General features: G+C 34.7%; 1 protein-coding gene across 3 annotated transcripts in view; it reads right to left on the bottom strand.

The window, feature by feature from the left end:
- Positions 1-66: 66 nt before the first annotated feature.
- The window catches only part of LOC108968808 (zinc finger protein 431), a 191190-nt gene continuing 171877 nt past the window's right edge, over positions 67-19379 (bottom strand). The window contains exons 2-13 of one of the 3 annotated variants that reach the window (XM_018933073.1): positions 3176-3444; positions 2985-3112; positions 2752-2921; positions 2522-2674; positions 2318-2461; positions 2130-2259; positions 1906-2073; positions 1555-1842; positions 1273-1498; positions 972-1207; positions 718-902; positions 67-650 (exon numbers count right to left, since the gene is read on the bottom strand). In XM_018933073.1, the coding sequence (XP_018788618.1) occupies positions 287-650; positions 718-902; positions 972-1207; positions 1273-1498; positions 1555-1842; positions 1906-2073; positions 2130-2259; positions 2318-2461; positions 2522-2674; positions 2752-2921; positions 2985-3112; positions 3176-3305 (2322 nt within the window). In that variant the 5' untranslated portion in view covers positions 3306-3444 and the 3' untranslated portion in view covers positions 67-286. Of the gene's footprint in view, positions 651-717; positions 903-971; positions 1208-1272; positions 1499-1554; positions 1843-1905; positions 2074-2129; positions 2260-2317; positions 2462-2521; positions 2675-2751; positions 2922-2984; positions 3113-3175; positions 3495-19379 lie in introns of those variants that run through there. The other 2 variants (XM_018933072.1, XM_018933074.1) reach the window with 2 other exon arrangements.

Genomic DNA, 19379 nt, shown 5'->3' with positions numbered 1-19379 from the left:
TATAAGTCAAATAAAAAAAGTGCATATTGTATAACTTGCAAACAATTAAGAAATACATAAATGCGCCGTGGCGCGAGGAATATGGACCGGAGATATTTATAAATTCAGCTGCAGTGCGCTTGCAAGTAATAAAAACCAGCATAGTCGTTGGTTGCAATCATATAAATGCAAATTAGTTTTTTATTAAAACAATTTGCAAATGCAACAAAAACAAAGCGATTTTAAAATATAAATGTTGTGTGAGATTATATGTAATTCATATCTCAGCCAAGCGCAGTGAATATCTTTAATTTGCTGAAATATCTGCAGTGTCCAGTGCCAACAGTTGCTCATCATTCACCACGAGCAACATGTAATTCTCATCAACTGCGTGTGACAAACCCGCAGCATCGGCAAAGCTGCTATCTGCAGTCAACATTGTACCACTTGAGTTGATTTCGAGCATTGCCGTATTTTCAGAGGCGGGCTCCTGCGTAACAATTTTCTTTATACACGACTTTCTTTGCGTTCCAAGTCTACGCTTTTGTTGGCTTGAGTTCTTAGTTTTAATCTGTTGCACGGAATGTTTGCTTTTTATGTGGTTATTTAACAGCGGACGTGTGATGAAAGCTGCGTCGCAGCCATCAACAATGGTATCGAAGCATCTAAAACTATGCGTAGAAAAATAATATATTTCAGTTTAAGCGTTTAGAAAAAATTGTAGTAAAAACTACTTACGGCTTATCGTTTTTATGTCGTTTAATGTGTAAAGTGAGCGTGTTTTTGCGGCCAAATGACTTATCACAGTGCGGACACTTAAACTCTAGCTTTTGCAAATGCTTTGCTATGTGTATTTCCAAAGACTTGGCATATTTCGTTTTGAAATTACATTGGCCGCATTTGTAGATCGAGTCTGGATGCACCTACAAAATAACATAAACAAATCAAATTTGTTTTTGGACATAAACATGTCTACAAAACATCATATTTACACTCTCTTCATGCAGATCCCTCTGCGAACGATGATAGAATCCTTTATTGCATTGCGTACAGAAATATCTGGTTTCTGTCTCATGCACCACACGCATATGAATCTCCAAATTCCGTTTGCAATTGAGTACTTTTTCGCAATTCGTACAAGGCGCAGGCACGTGTGAATACTCTATGTGTTGTTGCAGGGTTTGTTCATCTTTATAGCCGGCGGAGCAGTGTGGACAGACAACATTTTCTGCAATTACAAAATTTTTCTTTCAAAAAAATATAAAGAAATAAGTTTCCATAAATTCTACGTACTATTATTATGTCTTCTAGCTACATGGACAGCTAGTGACATTTTTGTTGGGCATACTTTATCACAAAACTGACATGTTAATGCAGCCGCTTGGCATTGCTTCATATGTTTTTGCAGTTCCGCTGCATCAGCTAACTTTTGATTGCATTTTGTGCATGTATTTGATTTGTGTATGCGAGTTTTGTGCCGCTGCAAGGCCGCCCAGTCACTATAGCACTCTTCGCAATCCTATAAATATGCAAAAATCATGCTTGAAATGCATTTTGTGAATTTCCTTAACTTACACCAACATCACACATTAGAAGACGCTTAAGAGGTAGATTCTCTTGGAAATTTTTGTAATCTTTATGCTTATACATATGCAAGCGCTTTGACTTTACACTGTCAATCTCTTCATTGCAAATGGGACAGATGAATTTCTCATTGTTATGTACGCCTGTAGCACGATGCTTGCCGAGCGAATATTTATCCTTGAAATCTTGCGCGCAGTAATGACAGCTGTAAGCAGCTGTCAATATTTCATTTTCAATTTCGCATTCGAAGCAGTCAGTGGAGCAATCTGCGATATGTTTCTAAAATGTTAGTAAATTTTTAATGAAACTATAAATTTAATAAATTTATATTGAAATGCATGCCTTTAGCTTGTCACAATCACCTGCAAGCAAGCCACAATTACTGCAAGTATATACGTGGACTTCAGCTTCCGTGTTATGCCACTTCAAGTGATTTTGTAAAATAGAGAAAGTTGGAAATATTTTCGGACACAGGTCGCATTCATACTCAATTGCAGAGTGCAAATTAACCTAGAAATATAGAATGAAAGTATTAAACACTGTATATTCATGCATTTCTTACTCACCTTGTGTTTTAGTAATAATTTCTTATTATAATAAACTTTGCTGCATTCATCACATTTGTATTTCGGATTTGATTTGTGCATGTTTTCATGTGCCTTGTATGTCTCCAAATCAGCAAAAACGCGATCACAGCTGTTGTCGAAAGCAATTATTTAATGTGCTTATAAAAGTTCAAGTATGTAATACTTACATTTTACATGCCAACTTATCCAATGATTCGTGCTCATAATTTACATGTAGGAAAAACTTTTCCACATCGGAAAATTCGGTGTTGCATATCATGCAAACCTTTGCTCGCCGCTTAGCCAAATGAAATTGCAGGTGAAACAGGAATCTTGAATACACAAATATATATTTCAAATCAAAGTTATTTATAAAACTGAGAAATATTAACCTTTTATGTGAGACAAACTCCTCCTTACAATATTGGCAGTAAGGTTGTATACAGGCTTTTCTGTTAATTTTACGATAGCATGAATGTTTATTAAGTTCAGTAAAGTTAGAAAAACGTAGATTACAAAACGTACAGCTGCCATATATTTTGATACTAGAAAAATATATATATAAACACATATGCAACCAAACAGTTAATATAAGCACATATTCATATAGCTCTTTGCTTACCTATGTAAATCACTGTGTCTCAATACCAAGTGCCTGGCAAGCGCATCCTCATCCGCAATTAACTCCTCACAATCTCCGACAGTGCATGTATACTCATCGAATTCATTTTTATGGAACTGTTTGCAATGCTCCAGCAATTCCTGGTACTCCTCAAATTGCTCCGTACAAATCTACACACATATAAGGAAAAATGTAAATTTTGTTCACACATACGCATCCATTTAATATTTTACCAAGCATTCACTATTCCATTTGAATTCCAATGTGCTTAAATTGCTTATAATGGCTTGGTCCAAATATTCACTAGTACTAATCGTGTTCTCGTCATTAGTATTGAATTCACAAAGCAAATCAGGATCACCTGTTAATGGGTATAGCTTTTACGATGTAAATAAACACGTGTAACTGCTTTATTTCGCTATACCTTTGAGATTTGGAAACGCAAAGTTGGGTACAGATTCGTCATCAGCATTCTCATCTTCTATTAGTTCGTCGAAAAAGGCATCGTCCTCACTATTTAATTCACTCATCGTTTTATTTACAGCGATGTCCATTTTTATTTAGAAAATAATTTTATATACAACACTCGCGTGCAAAAAACTATTATGTGGTGTAAACAGCTGATACTGACAACTTTGAGCGACATCTGTGTGTGGTATCATTATTTGATTCGTGACAGGGTGGCCAGTGTAGCTACAGTTGTTTGTATATACATACAAACATAGCGGGCAAACGAAAAATAGGTATAAACAAACTGAATAGACTTGTATTTAATTTATTTAAAACAATATATAATAAAACAGTATATATATATGTATATATAAAGCTGGACTCTTCATAATATTGTAATAATCTGAAAACCGATTATTCGAATATCGGTTATGTAACCTTTCGTATGAATGTTAACCGATTAATACTATTCGAATAGTTGTAACATTACGACTATTAAAATAGATTATTAGAAAAGTTATAACTTTTTTTTTCTTTAAATTAAGTTAAATGAATCCCAACTTAAATAAAATAAAATTATAACATTTTACTTTTTTTATGTATGTATGTGTATGTGTTATCAAATTCTTCCAATTTTATCACGGAATATATTCTATGTAAAATGCGATGTGTTTATCATTCCATACTACAACAACTTCCCACTGACAAAACAATTTGACGTTATCAGAACAACAATTTTGACATCTCCTAAAATCAACAATTTGCTATAATTACACGGTTAATTCAATCAAAGATTTTGCACGCATTCTATCGGCTTAAAATTTACGTGCATCACAGTTACAATCGTATGGACATACTTACATATTTACTTATATAGGGTACAGCCAAAATAATTTCGATTTACATTAGTCTATGGCTGCTAACTCATTCACCGAGCATCTAACACAATTTTTCTATGGCTAACAGAATAATTGCACAAAATGCATGAATATAGCGTTAAATGCCCACAATTGTTACTAAATTATAGCTCTTGCAGAAAAACTACAGACATACGTTAAATGATTGTATTCAGAGGTTGCCGCTGCAAGTATTCCCAAAATAGTGAAATGTTGTTTGTGCACCGCTGTAAACATTATACCAAATATGTATGAATTGCCAGTTGACGTCAGTCACGTTTCGGCTTTTTCTGGAGCAGCGCAGACGTTTTTATTATTTGCTTCTAACATTTGATTCAGTTAAAATTAAGGCTCTTGGGGATTATATGGTATACCTTAGTAAAAACTAAACAACTAAAGGGTTAGAGTCATCGGTGTCAAGCAGGCAGCCAGTGGAAATAAATAGTCATATTAGTTAACTCCATACATACATATATATATTTGCCGACAGAATTGTACATACATATTTATATTGTGAGTTAACAAAAGGCGCAGAAGAATTTTAGCAGAGACGCAAACCGAATATTGCATATATCTACATGACATTACAAGAAAAATCATGGTTGGCAGGGCATTCGCTGCATTCATGCTCGCCTGGTAGAATGACAGCTTAGTTCGATCGATTCTACGAAGGAGGTAAAAAGAATAAAACCGACGTGAAAGATGGGAAAGGAAGTAAGTTTATTAAGTTGAAAGTTTTAGTGCATTTAAAAAAATTAAATTAATTTTTTAAACAAAACCTATAATGTGAACAAAAACTATAAAAGGAGCGCGAAAACACGTTATGTATCTAGGAACAGAACAAGTAAACGTTTCAGAGCTGTTAGTGATAATTGAACAAGTATGCAGCAGATGAAAAATTAGTTATTATTCTCAACTTGTGGAAAACACTTTTTGCCAGCAACTAAATGCGAATATGGTAACAAATAAAAAATGGAAAATATTTTATTTAAAATATATTTTATTTAATCGCGCAATTGTAAGTAGATTGAATGTGAAAACAAATCTGTTATAAGCATGTGCACACGATTCAAGAGAAAATATATACATATATCAACACAATTAGTAATATTAATACTCAAGGTGAAATTATAACTTTTTAACTTCTAGTAAATAGTCTTTAATTAGAAGAATCAACAATTTTGTTTTTGTGGTGACAAAAAATCCGTTGCAAAACAGAAACAACTATGTTTACTCGGTCCACATAATAAGGATTTTAGCAAAAGCAAAAATCATTCAGGACGATTCAGATGCTTAAAATTTGTTACCCAGCCGCCTAGATGTGCACCTGGCGACTAAAAACACTGATGTAAAAATTGACACCGATTCTAAGGATTTTATTATATGGAATTTATAATTTTAGCTTAAAAAATTATATAGCATACAAAATTGATTAAACTTAAAATAAAGTTTTAAAGTATAACTTATTAACTTAACATATTACAATATTTTCTTTATTATTCTTAAAACAAATTGAAAGTGACCAATAACAATATGTTTTATAAATAAATTATACAATTTGAAATTAATATACAGAATTAAAAATATTAAAGGATCTTGTTTTTTTGCAAAGTAATAAACACCCCTTGTGAAATGCACGTGCAGCAGCTCGTCGCAGGGCTCGTTTGCGCTCCTGTTCGCCTGGTAAAATCTGAGTTTGCTGACCAAGCGCAATTTGCTTACACGCCACAGGGTGCACTTTTTTACATTTAGCAAAAAAAAAGTACAAAATGTAGTTAGGCGCTCTTCTCTACATTGCTGTTCCCCTGGTAAAATGCGAGTTTGCTGAATTCGTGATATTTTTAACAATGTTTGCTACAACAACAACAAATACTGAGTAGAATGAAGGGCGCTGGTAGTTTAAGGAAGAATGTTGATTGAGTTGGTTTGTTTGAACATTGAATTACTACTTACCAACAAAAATACTTGTAGGTTTTGAAATAAATGAACGCAAATTTATTTATTTGAAAAAATATGATTTTTTAAATTTTATTTTTATTATTATTTCATTCTTTCTTAGTGTGTCATGAAATTATTTATTTTGTTATCTATGTATTTTGTTATCTAAGTCCAAGTTACCTTCCAAGTGGTTTTCAGTTTTTTCTTGTCAAGCAATTATTTTTGAGAAACATATAAAAAAAATTTCATACAAATTGTATAATTACATTATTGAATGTGTATACATATTACATACAAAATTTAATAAGAGCAATGGAATTTAAAAACAGTAATAAATTTTTACATTTGCCATAAAATGACAGATGTTGCATGCATTTTGTTGAAATGATGAAAATTTTTAATTCATAAAAAATTGGTAATATAATTTCAGTTTCAATTTTTATACAGGAAATACATAAGTATAAAATCATAATTGAAAATATTGAATTTTTTTAATGTTTATTATTTTTTCAAATAGAATTTACAGCAATAAATGTAATTATTTAAATTCAAGAATTTAAGTTTCTAATATAAAAATTGTGAAATAGACATAAAATACGGTGGGGCGTATGCGCAACATTTTAAAATTTCAATTCTTAATATGTATTGCTAAAGTTTCCTATAGTTCTTCAGCACCTCGGTTGCAGCTTTGCAGGTTGTCGATTCAGCAGCAGACTGGAGAAGCAGAGAAAGAGCTAACCTCCATGCGTTTTCTCTATTGCGGTATCAGTTTTGGAGAGTCTGTTAGAAAGACAGACATACGGAAATCAATATCACTCCTAATCGACTTGAATTATATACATATAAAAGTCTATATCAATCTTGAATCGTTTTAGATATGAAAAAAAAACCGTTAAGTGAACAATTATTGACTGTGCAACATGTTGCGACATTAAGCAGTCTTATTGACCTATGAAATCAATTTAGTACTACGCATAAATTTAGGAGTACATATGCACATGCGTATGCATGTATTTACGTAAGTGACCACATTACCAGCGACTTGTTCGAATTATGAAATATGACCGTTGATTGGAGGGGTAGATTATACATTTAAAGTGCACTAACAGCGCCCATTTGAGAGCGCCAACAGTGAGGATAATCTTGGCGACAATAAATTCTCAAATACAACAGCGACAAAATACACGAAGACGAAAAAAAAATTGCAATCAAGTTGCCGTGAGCCCAAATGCAACGATGTGACCGAAGAAAAAAATGACACGACACACACACTGAGGCGGGCAAAAGTCACGAAGCTACGGCTAAAGAAACACGTGCAACACCCGCAATATGTGAGGTGAACACACATACATAAATAAATATATATGTAAGTATATGAATAAATTCGCGCGCTTGTTGCATGCCACAAGCGAAATGTTGGCAATGCGATTGAATTATTTCTGGCTGGTCAATTGGCGGATTGGTGAATGCGGACATTTGGTCAGTCGGTCAGCGCGGCAACAACAACGAAATCGTAACAACAACAAAATTGTAACAACAACAAAATTTTGACAACAACAACAAGAACAAAATAATAACAACAAACAAAAAAAGTAACAGCACCAACGACAACAACTCAGTAACAACAACAATAACAACAGCAATAGTGACAACAACAAAAGTATCAAAAACAACAATATTGTAACGACAACAAAAGCACAAATATCGACAACAACAAAGTAGTAACAAAAACAACAACAAAAGTTACAAAAACTGCAGCGCGACATCGAACAATAAAAAAGTGAGTTTCAGTTTTTTGGAATTTTTTTTTTGTGCCGGAGATTTTGCTGCAGCAATCGCTTGCCTGCTTTTTGCTTGAGTTAATTTTTCAAATGATTTTCGCATCCAAATTTTTTTGATTTCATATTTTTTTATAATCATATTTGTTTTTGTTTTTGTTTTCTACTTCYATTGAGTATTGGTTTTTTCTTTTATTTCAGCCATATTTATTCGCTTGGACTTATATTATTTTGCAACAACATGTTCAATACAAGAAAGTGACCACTAACAGTTACGATTGCATAACAACGAGCTTTGTCGTTTGCTTTTTCATGCTGAATGAGCTGTGCTTGTTGTTCTTGTCATTACTTTCTATTCACCCATATTCGCTTTTTACACACAAATAAATTTAGCGTTTTCTATGACTATGCCCAGTTGGGGAGTAGGAACTGCTAAATCCATTGCGGGCTCGTTTGTGGCAACTCATGTACGTATGTATGTATGTATGTATGTGAAAATACGCTGTCAACTCGGTGTTGCAAGTAATGCGATAAATAGCATTGCAAATTGACAATAATGACATAAAAGAGCTGCAACAATTATGGTCATTACTCGCCATTTACGTGTGTTTCTATGACGGCGCACATATATACATGTACATATGTATAATATATTGTACAAACGTGATTTTTTTGTGAGAATTGCTAAAACGGCGCAAAATCTTGTTCATAACTTTTTTGCAATAACAAAAATATATTTTATTAGAAAACAATATATTTGTTTAGAAAACAATAAATATGTTGGTTAGTGAAGCAGGACCAATCTTAGACAAATGAGAATACTATAAATCGAATTATTACCCGAAAGTTAACTATAACATATCCACACAACACATTTTCCAATGTAGGTCTAACCCAAGTTGTAAAAACTGTTTTAGTAACTTACGGATTTCTTAATTCTTTAGACCAGCTTTTAACAAAACTGAGAATGCTTTTTACTTTCAAAACTACGGGATCAATATGAAGACTAAAATCAAGCTTAGAGTCCATAGTAACACACAAATCAACAAAGTTGAAAACTAGCTTTAGTAAATAGTATTTTAGTACATAAGGAGAGGGAGAACAGAGATGTAGAAGGAAAGCAGATTGTCTTACATTTTTTGAGATACAATGGCAAATATTTCTATCACACCAAACAACCAATTGTTTAAGCCATAATTGAAGCTCTCAAAATATCACTTGTTGTTTTCTGGCCAAACACAACACACGACGCAACATTATTCAGACGCACAACACTGACACACCCTATTCACTATTTCATAAATTATATTCCACATCACACACCAACACCCACCCACACACTATACATCATCCACAATGACACCGCAATGGTAGATCGCACAGCTGGCCAACACCCAACACCAACATCGAACTGCGCGCTGGACCTCTCCTTTTCGCCACATTGGTGTTAAATATTATTATATTCAGTTTTTTGCAAGATACTAAATTAAACTATTTTCGGTTGGTGAAATAATCATATAATTAATAGGTACGGGAATCGAGAGATTTACTTTATCGAAAGCTTAGTTTAGGAATTCAAATAAATTTTCATATTTTTAGGAAATGCGGCGTTTAAAAATATTAAAAAGTTTTTTGTATGAGGACTTTGTAACGGCAGATATTGATTAAAATATGGACTGATATTAATATTTTTCTTATATGTAGGATTTTTCTTTTTGTGGGATGAATGATACAATGCAGCTCCAGCAATGAACCGCGATTTTCAAGGAGCACAAAACTACTTTAGATCTTATTGTCTTGTTTATTGCGCTGCCAATATTTTATTAGTAAGGCGGAGCTTGAGATATTAGTTGTAATTCGAAATACCAAACAAGAATTTATCGACATTATCTTTTTCATGCACTTGCAGCATGCTGCCCAGAGTATACGAGTCTTGTTCACCTATGTTTGTATCATCTAAAACTAATCGATATAGATATGAAGTTATATATTATTATATGCAATGATTACGATGACGAGAAGAGCAGAGTTTTAAGTGACTGTCTGTCTTGAGTAAAAATTGAGATAACGCAATGAAACTTGATACACGCTTCTTAACAAACAAAAAACAGAACAAAAAAAAAAAACAAAAACAGAGAGGACGAATTCGTAGGTGGGCGCAATAAGACATCTTTTCAGAAATAGTACCCTTAAGATATTACACCTCGAGTCTAAAAATGCTCAAAATCGAACCATAACTTCTGAAGCTCAAAGACAACGAATATGGATACCCCAGTACATATTTCTAACTTTTTACTGAGAATAGCGGTCAATCTGTGAGTTATATTGTTACAATTTGGAGACAATTCCTTGGTATGTCAGTGTACCAGAACTGGATTAAAGCGGGCCAATATTTTCCCTAGCCGCCATATACCTACCACAAAGATTTTCGAACTTCCGGCTTACTTTATACCCTTTATATCTTCCATATATGAGCAATCTGTAGTTTTTGTTTTTTGTTAATAACAATGTATCTTTGTGCATAAAATAGATAACATCAGATGAAAACTTTCTCTAACTTGCATATACAAGGTGCGTTCCAAAGTAAACATGATTTAAAAAAAAAAATAAAAAAAAAAAGAACAAATAGTTAATAGCAAAATCAACTTATTTTATTCAAAATCGTCTCCTTTTGCTTCAATACAGCTTTCGCGTGGTCCAAAAGCATGTCGAACGAGTGTTTTGGTTCGTTGGCCGGTATGGCCGCCAGTATGCCGGTGTAAGCCTTTGAATGGCCTCTACGCCTGTAAGGCTTTTCCTTCACGGGAAAATGCATTTTTTCGAAAAGGAAGAAGTCACACGGTGCCATATCAGGAGAATACGAGGAATGGTCACTCAATCTTTTCGATTAACGCCTATAACACAATGCTTTCTGACTAGCAGGATATCATGGAATGTATTATTATTGGCAATGAGTCTTGGATCTATGTATGCTCACGACCCGAAAACAGACGATCAATCGGGGAAAGCGTTTTTAATTAAATGGAAGACATTACACGTGAATAGCTTCCGTGAAAATTATGTGGTTTACCGCTGAATATGATTAGAATTGGGTTAAGCCTCATATCCTTAATATAAAAAATTTGGATATACAGCATCCTCAATACTTGTATAATAACTTTAGCCTCTTAGGGTGAGTTCATATCACATATTTCCCATTTAAGGATAATTTTAATATAATTTTCGTTAACGAAATTACAATATACATATATAGGACGATCATATGGTACTAAGAAGCAACATTGTCATTAAGTTAGTAGCAATTATGCTTTTTCTCAGCCATAGCAGCTGCCAACAAAACTGCCTACTTCTTGGGCGCACAAGAATTCTCATTCAATGCAGGTGAACTCATTTATATACGGCCATTGCCAATTATGTCAATAAAACTAGTAATAAAATCTAAATATGTGTGGCCACACCCCTGCATCTAATTAGACATCAATGTGCGTGTGTCTGCCTTTAAGTCGCCATAAGTACTCATAAATGCATGTATTCATGCCAAAATTGAATTTTAATTATTCTAGTATATTCTAGAGCACACCATTAAGTAGTAACGGTACAGTTAGCATTGCGCAAAAACTGCACTTGTGACAATATCCTTAATCAGCAGTGTGGAGCGCAAACTTTTGGCAGAAACACGGAGGGCAATAAAAAATGTCAAACAAGCAGATATCATGCACCGAAATGTCATACATTCACATAAATGCATATGTACGTATGTATGCATGTAAGAGTGTATGTTGGATTGCAGATTATATATATATGTGTGTGTGTGTGAGTACTAAGCATAATTTTCTGACTGACAAATTATTTCAGCAAATGTTGGCATAAATTTTTTGACAACTACCGTTTACGATCTTTTGGCCAAGTCAATTGCGCAATCGCAATTTGATCCGCTTTTCGAGCATATCGACGTTGGCCAGCAAACACAAACATCCACACACACATCTGTTTGTACTTAAGCGCTGTTTTTGTTTTTGTGCACCTTAAAGGTGGTTAAAGAGTGGGCTGCAACGGTTCGCTTTTATTTGATTTTTTTCTGTAACTTTTTTACCGTTAGGTAGCGAAAATCCGCGCATTCTGAAAATATATTGTATGGCTTTTTTGATGTTTGGTGGTTCGTGTATGCCTTTTTACAGCACGACCGCTTTGATTAAACTACGGTAGTTTGCTGCTGATTTGGTGATTGCTATTGATATGGCATTAGTATTTCTGTTTATGTTTGCCGTGGTGGTGATTGTGGCGCCACTGCATGTGTAGCGCTTGTAATTCACCTGCTAAGCCGCGTCCGGCCATTGCCTGCTTGGGCGCTTGCAACTAGCCTGTAGCGAAAATTTTACCTAATAATGGTTTGGTATTAGATGGCGGTGTTAAGTAACCAGATTAGTATACAAATATGTACATATATCTTATGATTAAGTTTTTACTCAGATTTTTATATCTTTTATGTGATGAACAGCAATAATAAAGAAATAAACATATATGTATGGAGAAGGGCGGTCCAATGACGATTAGCGTCACCACCCGATAGCGCCACTATTGCAAGAGACATTTTATATTATGTGGTATATACTTATTCTTTGTCAAGTCAACATTTCAGAAGACCGCGTTTGACTGCGATGGTGTCCGCGGATTTTAGAAAAATTGAGAAAAAAATTTTAGGGCGTTTCTTGTTTTTGAAACTTCAGTGCAATCAAACAACGCTCGATCGTCAAAAATTTGTTTTTTGTCAGCCACTCCCTGGTGACTCAAAAAGCCTAGATCAAAGGTAAACATGACAATACGGTCATGGAAACACAGCCTGTTGGAAAAGCGCGAGATACGATATATTATATAAGACAATAAGCATATTATCCCACACAAAATTTTGAGCTTGAGAAAGCTGTCGGCGTGGAGGTACGAGTATAACTCAGTTTACCGGGCTGCATGGGTTTACGGGTTTAAAAAAATCGAATTTTGTATTGTATTATTAAAGTTTACAACCACTAGAATATTGTCGTAAATTTTCAAGTTGATAGTAATAGTTTCGGAGATACAGCCTTGAGAACTTGTGCGCTCGAGGTTAGCTAGGCTAAGTGCGCCGTCTTTAAACGCGTTTTTCTGTGTTTTTGAAGCCGGTTGACAAGATATCTCGAGAACTACTAAACCAAGCTTCATGAAATTTTACACAGGTCTTTGAGATACAAAATACTTGGACGAAGGATTTTTTCCGATAACAACTATTTGAAAAAAAAAATTCGCGAAATTTTAGTTTTTTAATTTTTTATTTTAAACACGCATTTTCTCATCTCTACGTATCCTTTACCGTGGGGTCACCGGAAATGCAGTCGCAATGACCGAGTTTGAAATATTTTTTTTCCTAAACTTTCAGAATTTCTTTGTTAATTGTGTATGTTTGTAACAATAAAAAATTCTAATAAAAAATTTAATTTTTGTATGAGAAAAAATTGGTGATAAAATGCTGTTTATTACCCAAATAAACCCATAGTCGATGAAACATAAACTGGCTGAAGGCTTGAAGAAATTAAGGGCTGTCTTACCGTTTGGAGAAGGAATGACTACCGTTTCATTTTACTCACTAGCTATGACATACATCTACTACATTTGCAAGGACGAAACAGTTACAAGCTGCTACTATACCACATTAATAGACTGATTCGACACTGAAAATTGTCCATATTTCTTTTTTTTTTTTTTTAGTGTCCACTTTCCGAATATATTATATATATTGTCGTTCATGCGACCTCGCAAAAAATTATACCACGCCGCTTTAATAATTGATATGATTTCGTGAAGAAAATTAAAGAATCTTGTCGGCAGTAATGGAACTCATCGATACAATCAAAACCGGATATCAATACTAATTATTGATAAAAAAAGGAGTTTTCTAATAGCCTGTCCACGGTAGGCACTAAAAACTTCTTGAGTATATCGATGTTTTTTAAAAAAAATTTCGGACGAACGTAGGCAACTTAAAACCATAGAGTATTCTATCTATTGCCAAATCATTAGAACTAAGGTATTTTCATCCACTCAATTTTAGTTACAAAATTATTTAGGTCAAATAATTTTCTGCTCTTAGGGGTTTATTTCAGATGTGTGGTTTTTAATCGGCTAACTTTGGTTTTTTCAGCAAATGTTACTGGATTTATACTCACTTTGGTTTGTAATTTCATAATGAACCGACATACTGCGGAAGAACGTTTGCACAGGGCGGAAATTGATTACCAAAGTAATGTGCGGTTGGCGCACTTTACTCAATATTCAGTTGACGTAATCGCCCAGCAGAGTCGATATTTCAAGGAACCATGGAACAAAGTATCGATGAAGACCCGAATGTGCCTATTCGCCATCGCGCGCAACTATTGAACATCCACTTTAAAGTAGATTTCGCTGAAGGATCTTGATTTGCAGGCTCATAAAATTCAATTTGGTTCAAGAATTGAAGCCGAGCAAGCATCAACCACGTCGCACGTTCAGTGAATGGATCCGAAATGATATTGGTCGCCGATCCTGATTTTCACAAAAAAAAATCGCTCAGCGTTGAAGCTCATGTTTGGTTGAACGCGTATACTAATAAATAAGATTGTTGCTTTTGAAGTGTTGATAATCCACAAGCAATGCCGTAGCATCGTCAAAAAATCGTAGATTGTTGTGCTCCATAAGTAAAGGGAATTATTGGTTAATATTTTCTTAAATAACTCGGCCATAATGTTTCAGTCCATTGGATCACCGATTAATTTTAAATTTGCTTCTCAATTGCATACTCAGTCCGAAGTAGCATGAGTTATTATGCGTTGGATTTCAAAACTGATACTATGACTTCGATGACTGTTTGTTTGATGAAAGGAGATATTCCGTCTTGCTTTCATTCACAACCAAACCCATTCGCTTCGCTTCTTTGTACAACCTGGAGAAAACAGTGCTAACGGCGCGGTTATTGTGGCCAATAAAATTTTAAAGCTCTAAAACTCGACGAAATATTTATATGGCACTAACGACTAGTAAAGCTGAAGTTAAATATTCATTCAGGAGTGGCTGAATTTAAAGCGTCAAGTTTTTACATGTAATTCCAAACGAATTGGATTACCTATGGGGTATGCTTAAATGCCGTTATGTATATACACAGTTATACGTATGTCAATTTTCACTTCAGCATGCCAGATAATGAGATGATAATATGCTTACTGCAGACACGTTGTCGACCATTCTTAGCACACTGAAAAGCGTTTCATGTAGTTTTATGGTCTCCATTTAATTTTTGGACAACAACAAGTGAACTTTTCATTGTCCGATTTGTCGGTGCACATTTGGTGGCAACAATATTGGTCATATTGGTCAAATGCAGAGGCAGGTACATATATGTATGTATATATGCATAAGTACTGAATAGGTATATATGTATAGGTATGTATGTACATATATACAAAACAGCTTTGTGCGCAAGTGTGGCAACTTTCATTTACCAAATAATGACCAACAGTGGATTTCTCAATAGTGAGCGATATTTCTTTGGCAGCTTTTTAAAATGCACGGCTTTTAATATTTTTGTAATATTAACAACACAAACATATGTACGTACATATGTAACGATCTACCCACCTTAGCGTTCATTTATAATTTCGCATATTTATGCAAAAGTCCATAATGCAGAAATTGAAAATATGAAAAAAAAACAAAAAAAAAAAAAATACAAATGAATAAACAGTCAATAGAAGGAAAAGAAAAACTTGCAACAATTTATGGTTTTAGTTGTGTATAACGTCATGTACATATATAAGCACATATATATGTGTAACAACATTTATAAGCGAAAGCAAATGAAATAAATTATCATTGGAGGCATTCAGGTAATCCCATTAGATTTCGAATAGCGGCAACATGCAACAGTTTTGAGGAAGTGTGGCAGCGAAACATGTTCCGAACCCTCATAAATATACCGATTTTATGGTTTTCATAATTTTTTCTGAATTTCACAAAGCTCTCACACACGCACAAAGCTATAAAAATAGAAATGAAAAAATTAAATAATAAAAATAAGCAAACAAAAAGTGAAAAAAATCAACACAAAAAAGCGAAAAAAGCGCTAAAAATTTAACACGACAAATCCACTCAACGCAAATGTAAAACAAAAAAAAAAAAAAAAAAAAAAACTCGTACACACTCCGAGATACATATGCATATATTAAGCTGTGTGGCATGCAACATATGCATTTTTTGTTTATGTGACGTTAAAACAATTACGAAAATCAATGCAACAGCGCCTGTAATATTTTCCTGTTGCACGCACAAACACACATACAAACGTAAGCAACACATATACACATATATATATATACGTATGTATTGTGACTTTATTTACGGGCTTATCCATGCACGCCTAGCATAATGTGATAGGATATGTTTGTATAATATTTTAATGTATCATTGTTTGCATTTTCCCGAATTTCCCATAAATAATGCATTCAACTCATAAGGAGTTGGTGCAGAACTGCGCAAGCAATGTGAGAAATGTGCAAATTGCTTACTTTTGTTGGCAAAATGTTAAGTATGTGGCGCGTAATTGATATGAGCTGCTACATTCATGTTGAAAGGCACGCATTGATGGCATAAAATAGAAAAAACACACACCCGATGGCATAATAAAAATGCTGTGGCAAATATACTACTTATGTGTATGCAACATTTGCTTTTGGTTGTGAGAAATTATGACTTTTGATTTTCTAAATATAGCACTGTAACAATATATTTCCAAATCGGTTTGTGTACATATTTTATATTCTAATAATTTTTCGCTTTGTTGGCAATAAAATTTGCTTTTCCAATTATTATGAGAGTTATGGTGCAGTGAGGTTGAACATCAACCCCTCGAAGACGACCATTGTTCCGTTAATGACGGCAGCACTTGAAGTCATGCTTGAGACACTGCTTCAAATGACAGCAGAATGACAGCATTATCAAAAGGTTAAACTTCAGCAGTAGGGCTAAATAAAATGATTCACTTCCGAGCTACTGTTTAGGGATAGTACAATCAAGTGGTATACCGACGGCTCGAAAAGGTCGGAGAGAATTGGTGCAGCAGTCGCAGGACCACGAACCAAACTCTCCATACTTAGAGAAAGGTTGCCGAACATTTTTCTAACAGAAGCCTTTGGAATAAGTCGGTGCATAGAGATAAACCTTCAACGCAAGTATCGCGACGAACTTATAACCATACTTCGCGACAGTTAAGCAGCACTTAAAGCAATCTCTGCCTATGAGATCAAATCGCTGCTGGTGCAGGAGTGCAGAGAATGGCAGAATCGTCTAACGCAAAGTCACAAAGGTATAGCCAGAAATGGTTGATGAGCTCGCTTGCTCCGCAGCATCCACTAACATAGCAAGACCTGAACCTTTCATCGCAGTGGGCCCTTTTACCATAAAGGAGCTGTTCCATAACGAAAAAGAAGCAAGCAGAAACTTGGATCCATGTTTCCAAATATAGAACACATCGCCTCACTAGTACTTAGCAGTAAATTAGAATTTATCAAGATGTTGGGGTTTGGTGGGTCGTTATGGCTTAGGAGAGGTCACAATAGACAATAGGTTGCGGTGCAATCTTCATTTATTTATTTTATATTATTTTAATTGTTCTACACACCTTTTTCGCGTATTCAAATATCGTGTTATCTCAGGTTCCTTACAGAAAATATTATACGAAAAGTTATAAGATTTAACTAAAAATCTAATGAGAAGATAATTAGAACAGGACCTTTAAGTCTCTCCTCTCTTGTGCGAACTGACGGAGACCTAATCTGTTGAAAAAATCTCAGATTTGCCATTCAGACTAACAACATTGTGAAATCTGTAAAGGTAACTTCTATACCACCCATGTCCACTAAGTATTTGGGTCAGATGGCAAATCAGGTCCCCAATGTCGTATGTCTATGTACGAGTGGATACCCGGTATAAGCCTGAGGTTCCTGTGGCCTTTGGATGAGTAGTTCAGCTATATTCCTTCTAACTTCGTTCTTCCACCCTCCAGGTGCTTACGATTAAAACCTCTGTTTTATGCTCTCTCAGTTCCAAACTCTTTGTTTTATTGACACTTAAGCATTATATAAAGAAAATGTACGCTCGAAATTTTCAACAATTCGATGAGTAGTGAGCACAGGAATAAAATGAAACAAATTATAGATCACCACATATTAGAAATGGCCAAAACGACGCTGAGGAATCATATCATTCCCGTTGGTTCACACCAAATGTGATAATTTTTTTTATTAACGCATTCATTCAACCAAAAGTGAACTTCCTCGCTGAACAAAACTTTCTTGTAAAAATCTGGATCCGTATCGATCTCGTTTTGAACCCATTCACCAAACATGCGACGCGCTCGGCTTCAATTCTTGTATGCCTTGGATCTTGTAAGCCCGCAAACCAAGATCTTTCCTCAAAATCTTCCATAAAACGTATGGGCATAGCTCCAATTGTGGCGCGCTAAATTGGATGAGCTTATTCCGGCCTTCTTCAGTACTCTGCTCCACTGCAGAAATAGCGTACGGCACTTCTAAGGACACGCGATTATTCACTAGAGCAAACGTGGAGGGGAACCCGCATATAATATGCATATGAAAACAAAAAAGTCGCAGTATTTGTCGAAATTCATTGTTACAAGCCCTGTAATTTAGTTTCCTCGTACAATATGTAAACCTTGTATAAAAGACTTAAGACACGAACTCGTTTCAATGAATGAATGTCAGAAAAGATAGTGTACGGAGGCAATTAAAAAAGACGTTTATAATACTGCGACATTCTAAATTTTCACAATGGCTCTGTCATATTTTTCAGATTTCATTACTTCATTATAGTTGCAAACTGGTACATATGTATACATAAATATACATATATAATATGTATGTATGGAAATCTATTTATATCTTATCTTAAAATTGCCTTTCCACACACACCCAATAATCAATATTTTATGTTTATTAATTAAAACGAGCATAAATTTTCCGAATTCGAATTTGAAAAAAATTAACTAACATTTAAAGCTCATTAATTGCATACGCGTTCGGCATAAGTCAGTCAGTAAATCGGCTATCAAATTAGCAACACTATCGTAAATACGATTTAACTTTTACTCAAAGCTTTTTATGGTCAATCAACGAGCAGCCAAACAAATAAATTGCAAATAAATAAATATGCATTCAATTGTACACATACACATACATATGCATATGTAAATGTAAATTTGTGTGATTGCAGAAAAAAGCAGAATTTTCGTGCACCGAAAAGTGCGCGCGCGCGAGTGCGAGTGCGAATGTGATTGCGAGTGACGGCGATTGTGAAAATTGGCGCACGGCGACGCGCATGCGTTTGTAGGTTGAGTGGCTGTTGACGGCGCAGTTGCGCGGTCGCCGTATCAGCCACGGGCGAAACAGTGCGGCACTCATTACGTATGACGCTGACGTGCGCGCATACTTCTGATCAATAATAATTCAAAGTAAACGCCGCCAACCGATGATTGTGTAGCAGCATTTTA

The sequence above is a fragment of the Bactrocera latifrons genome, unplaced genomic scaffold (genome assembly GCF_001853355.1).
Source record: "Bactrocera latifrons isolate USDA-ARS-PBARC rearing strain unplaced genomic scaffold, ASM185335v1 scaffold_23, whole genome shotgun sequence".
Lineage (NCBI taxonomy): Eukaryota > Metazoa > Arthropoda > Insecta > Diptera > Tephritidae > Bactrocera > Bactrocera latifrons.
Note: the sequence above shows the minus strand (reverse complement) of the source record. Positions and strands in the feature narration are given on the sequence as shown.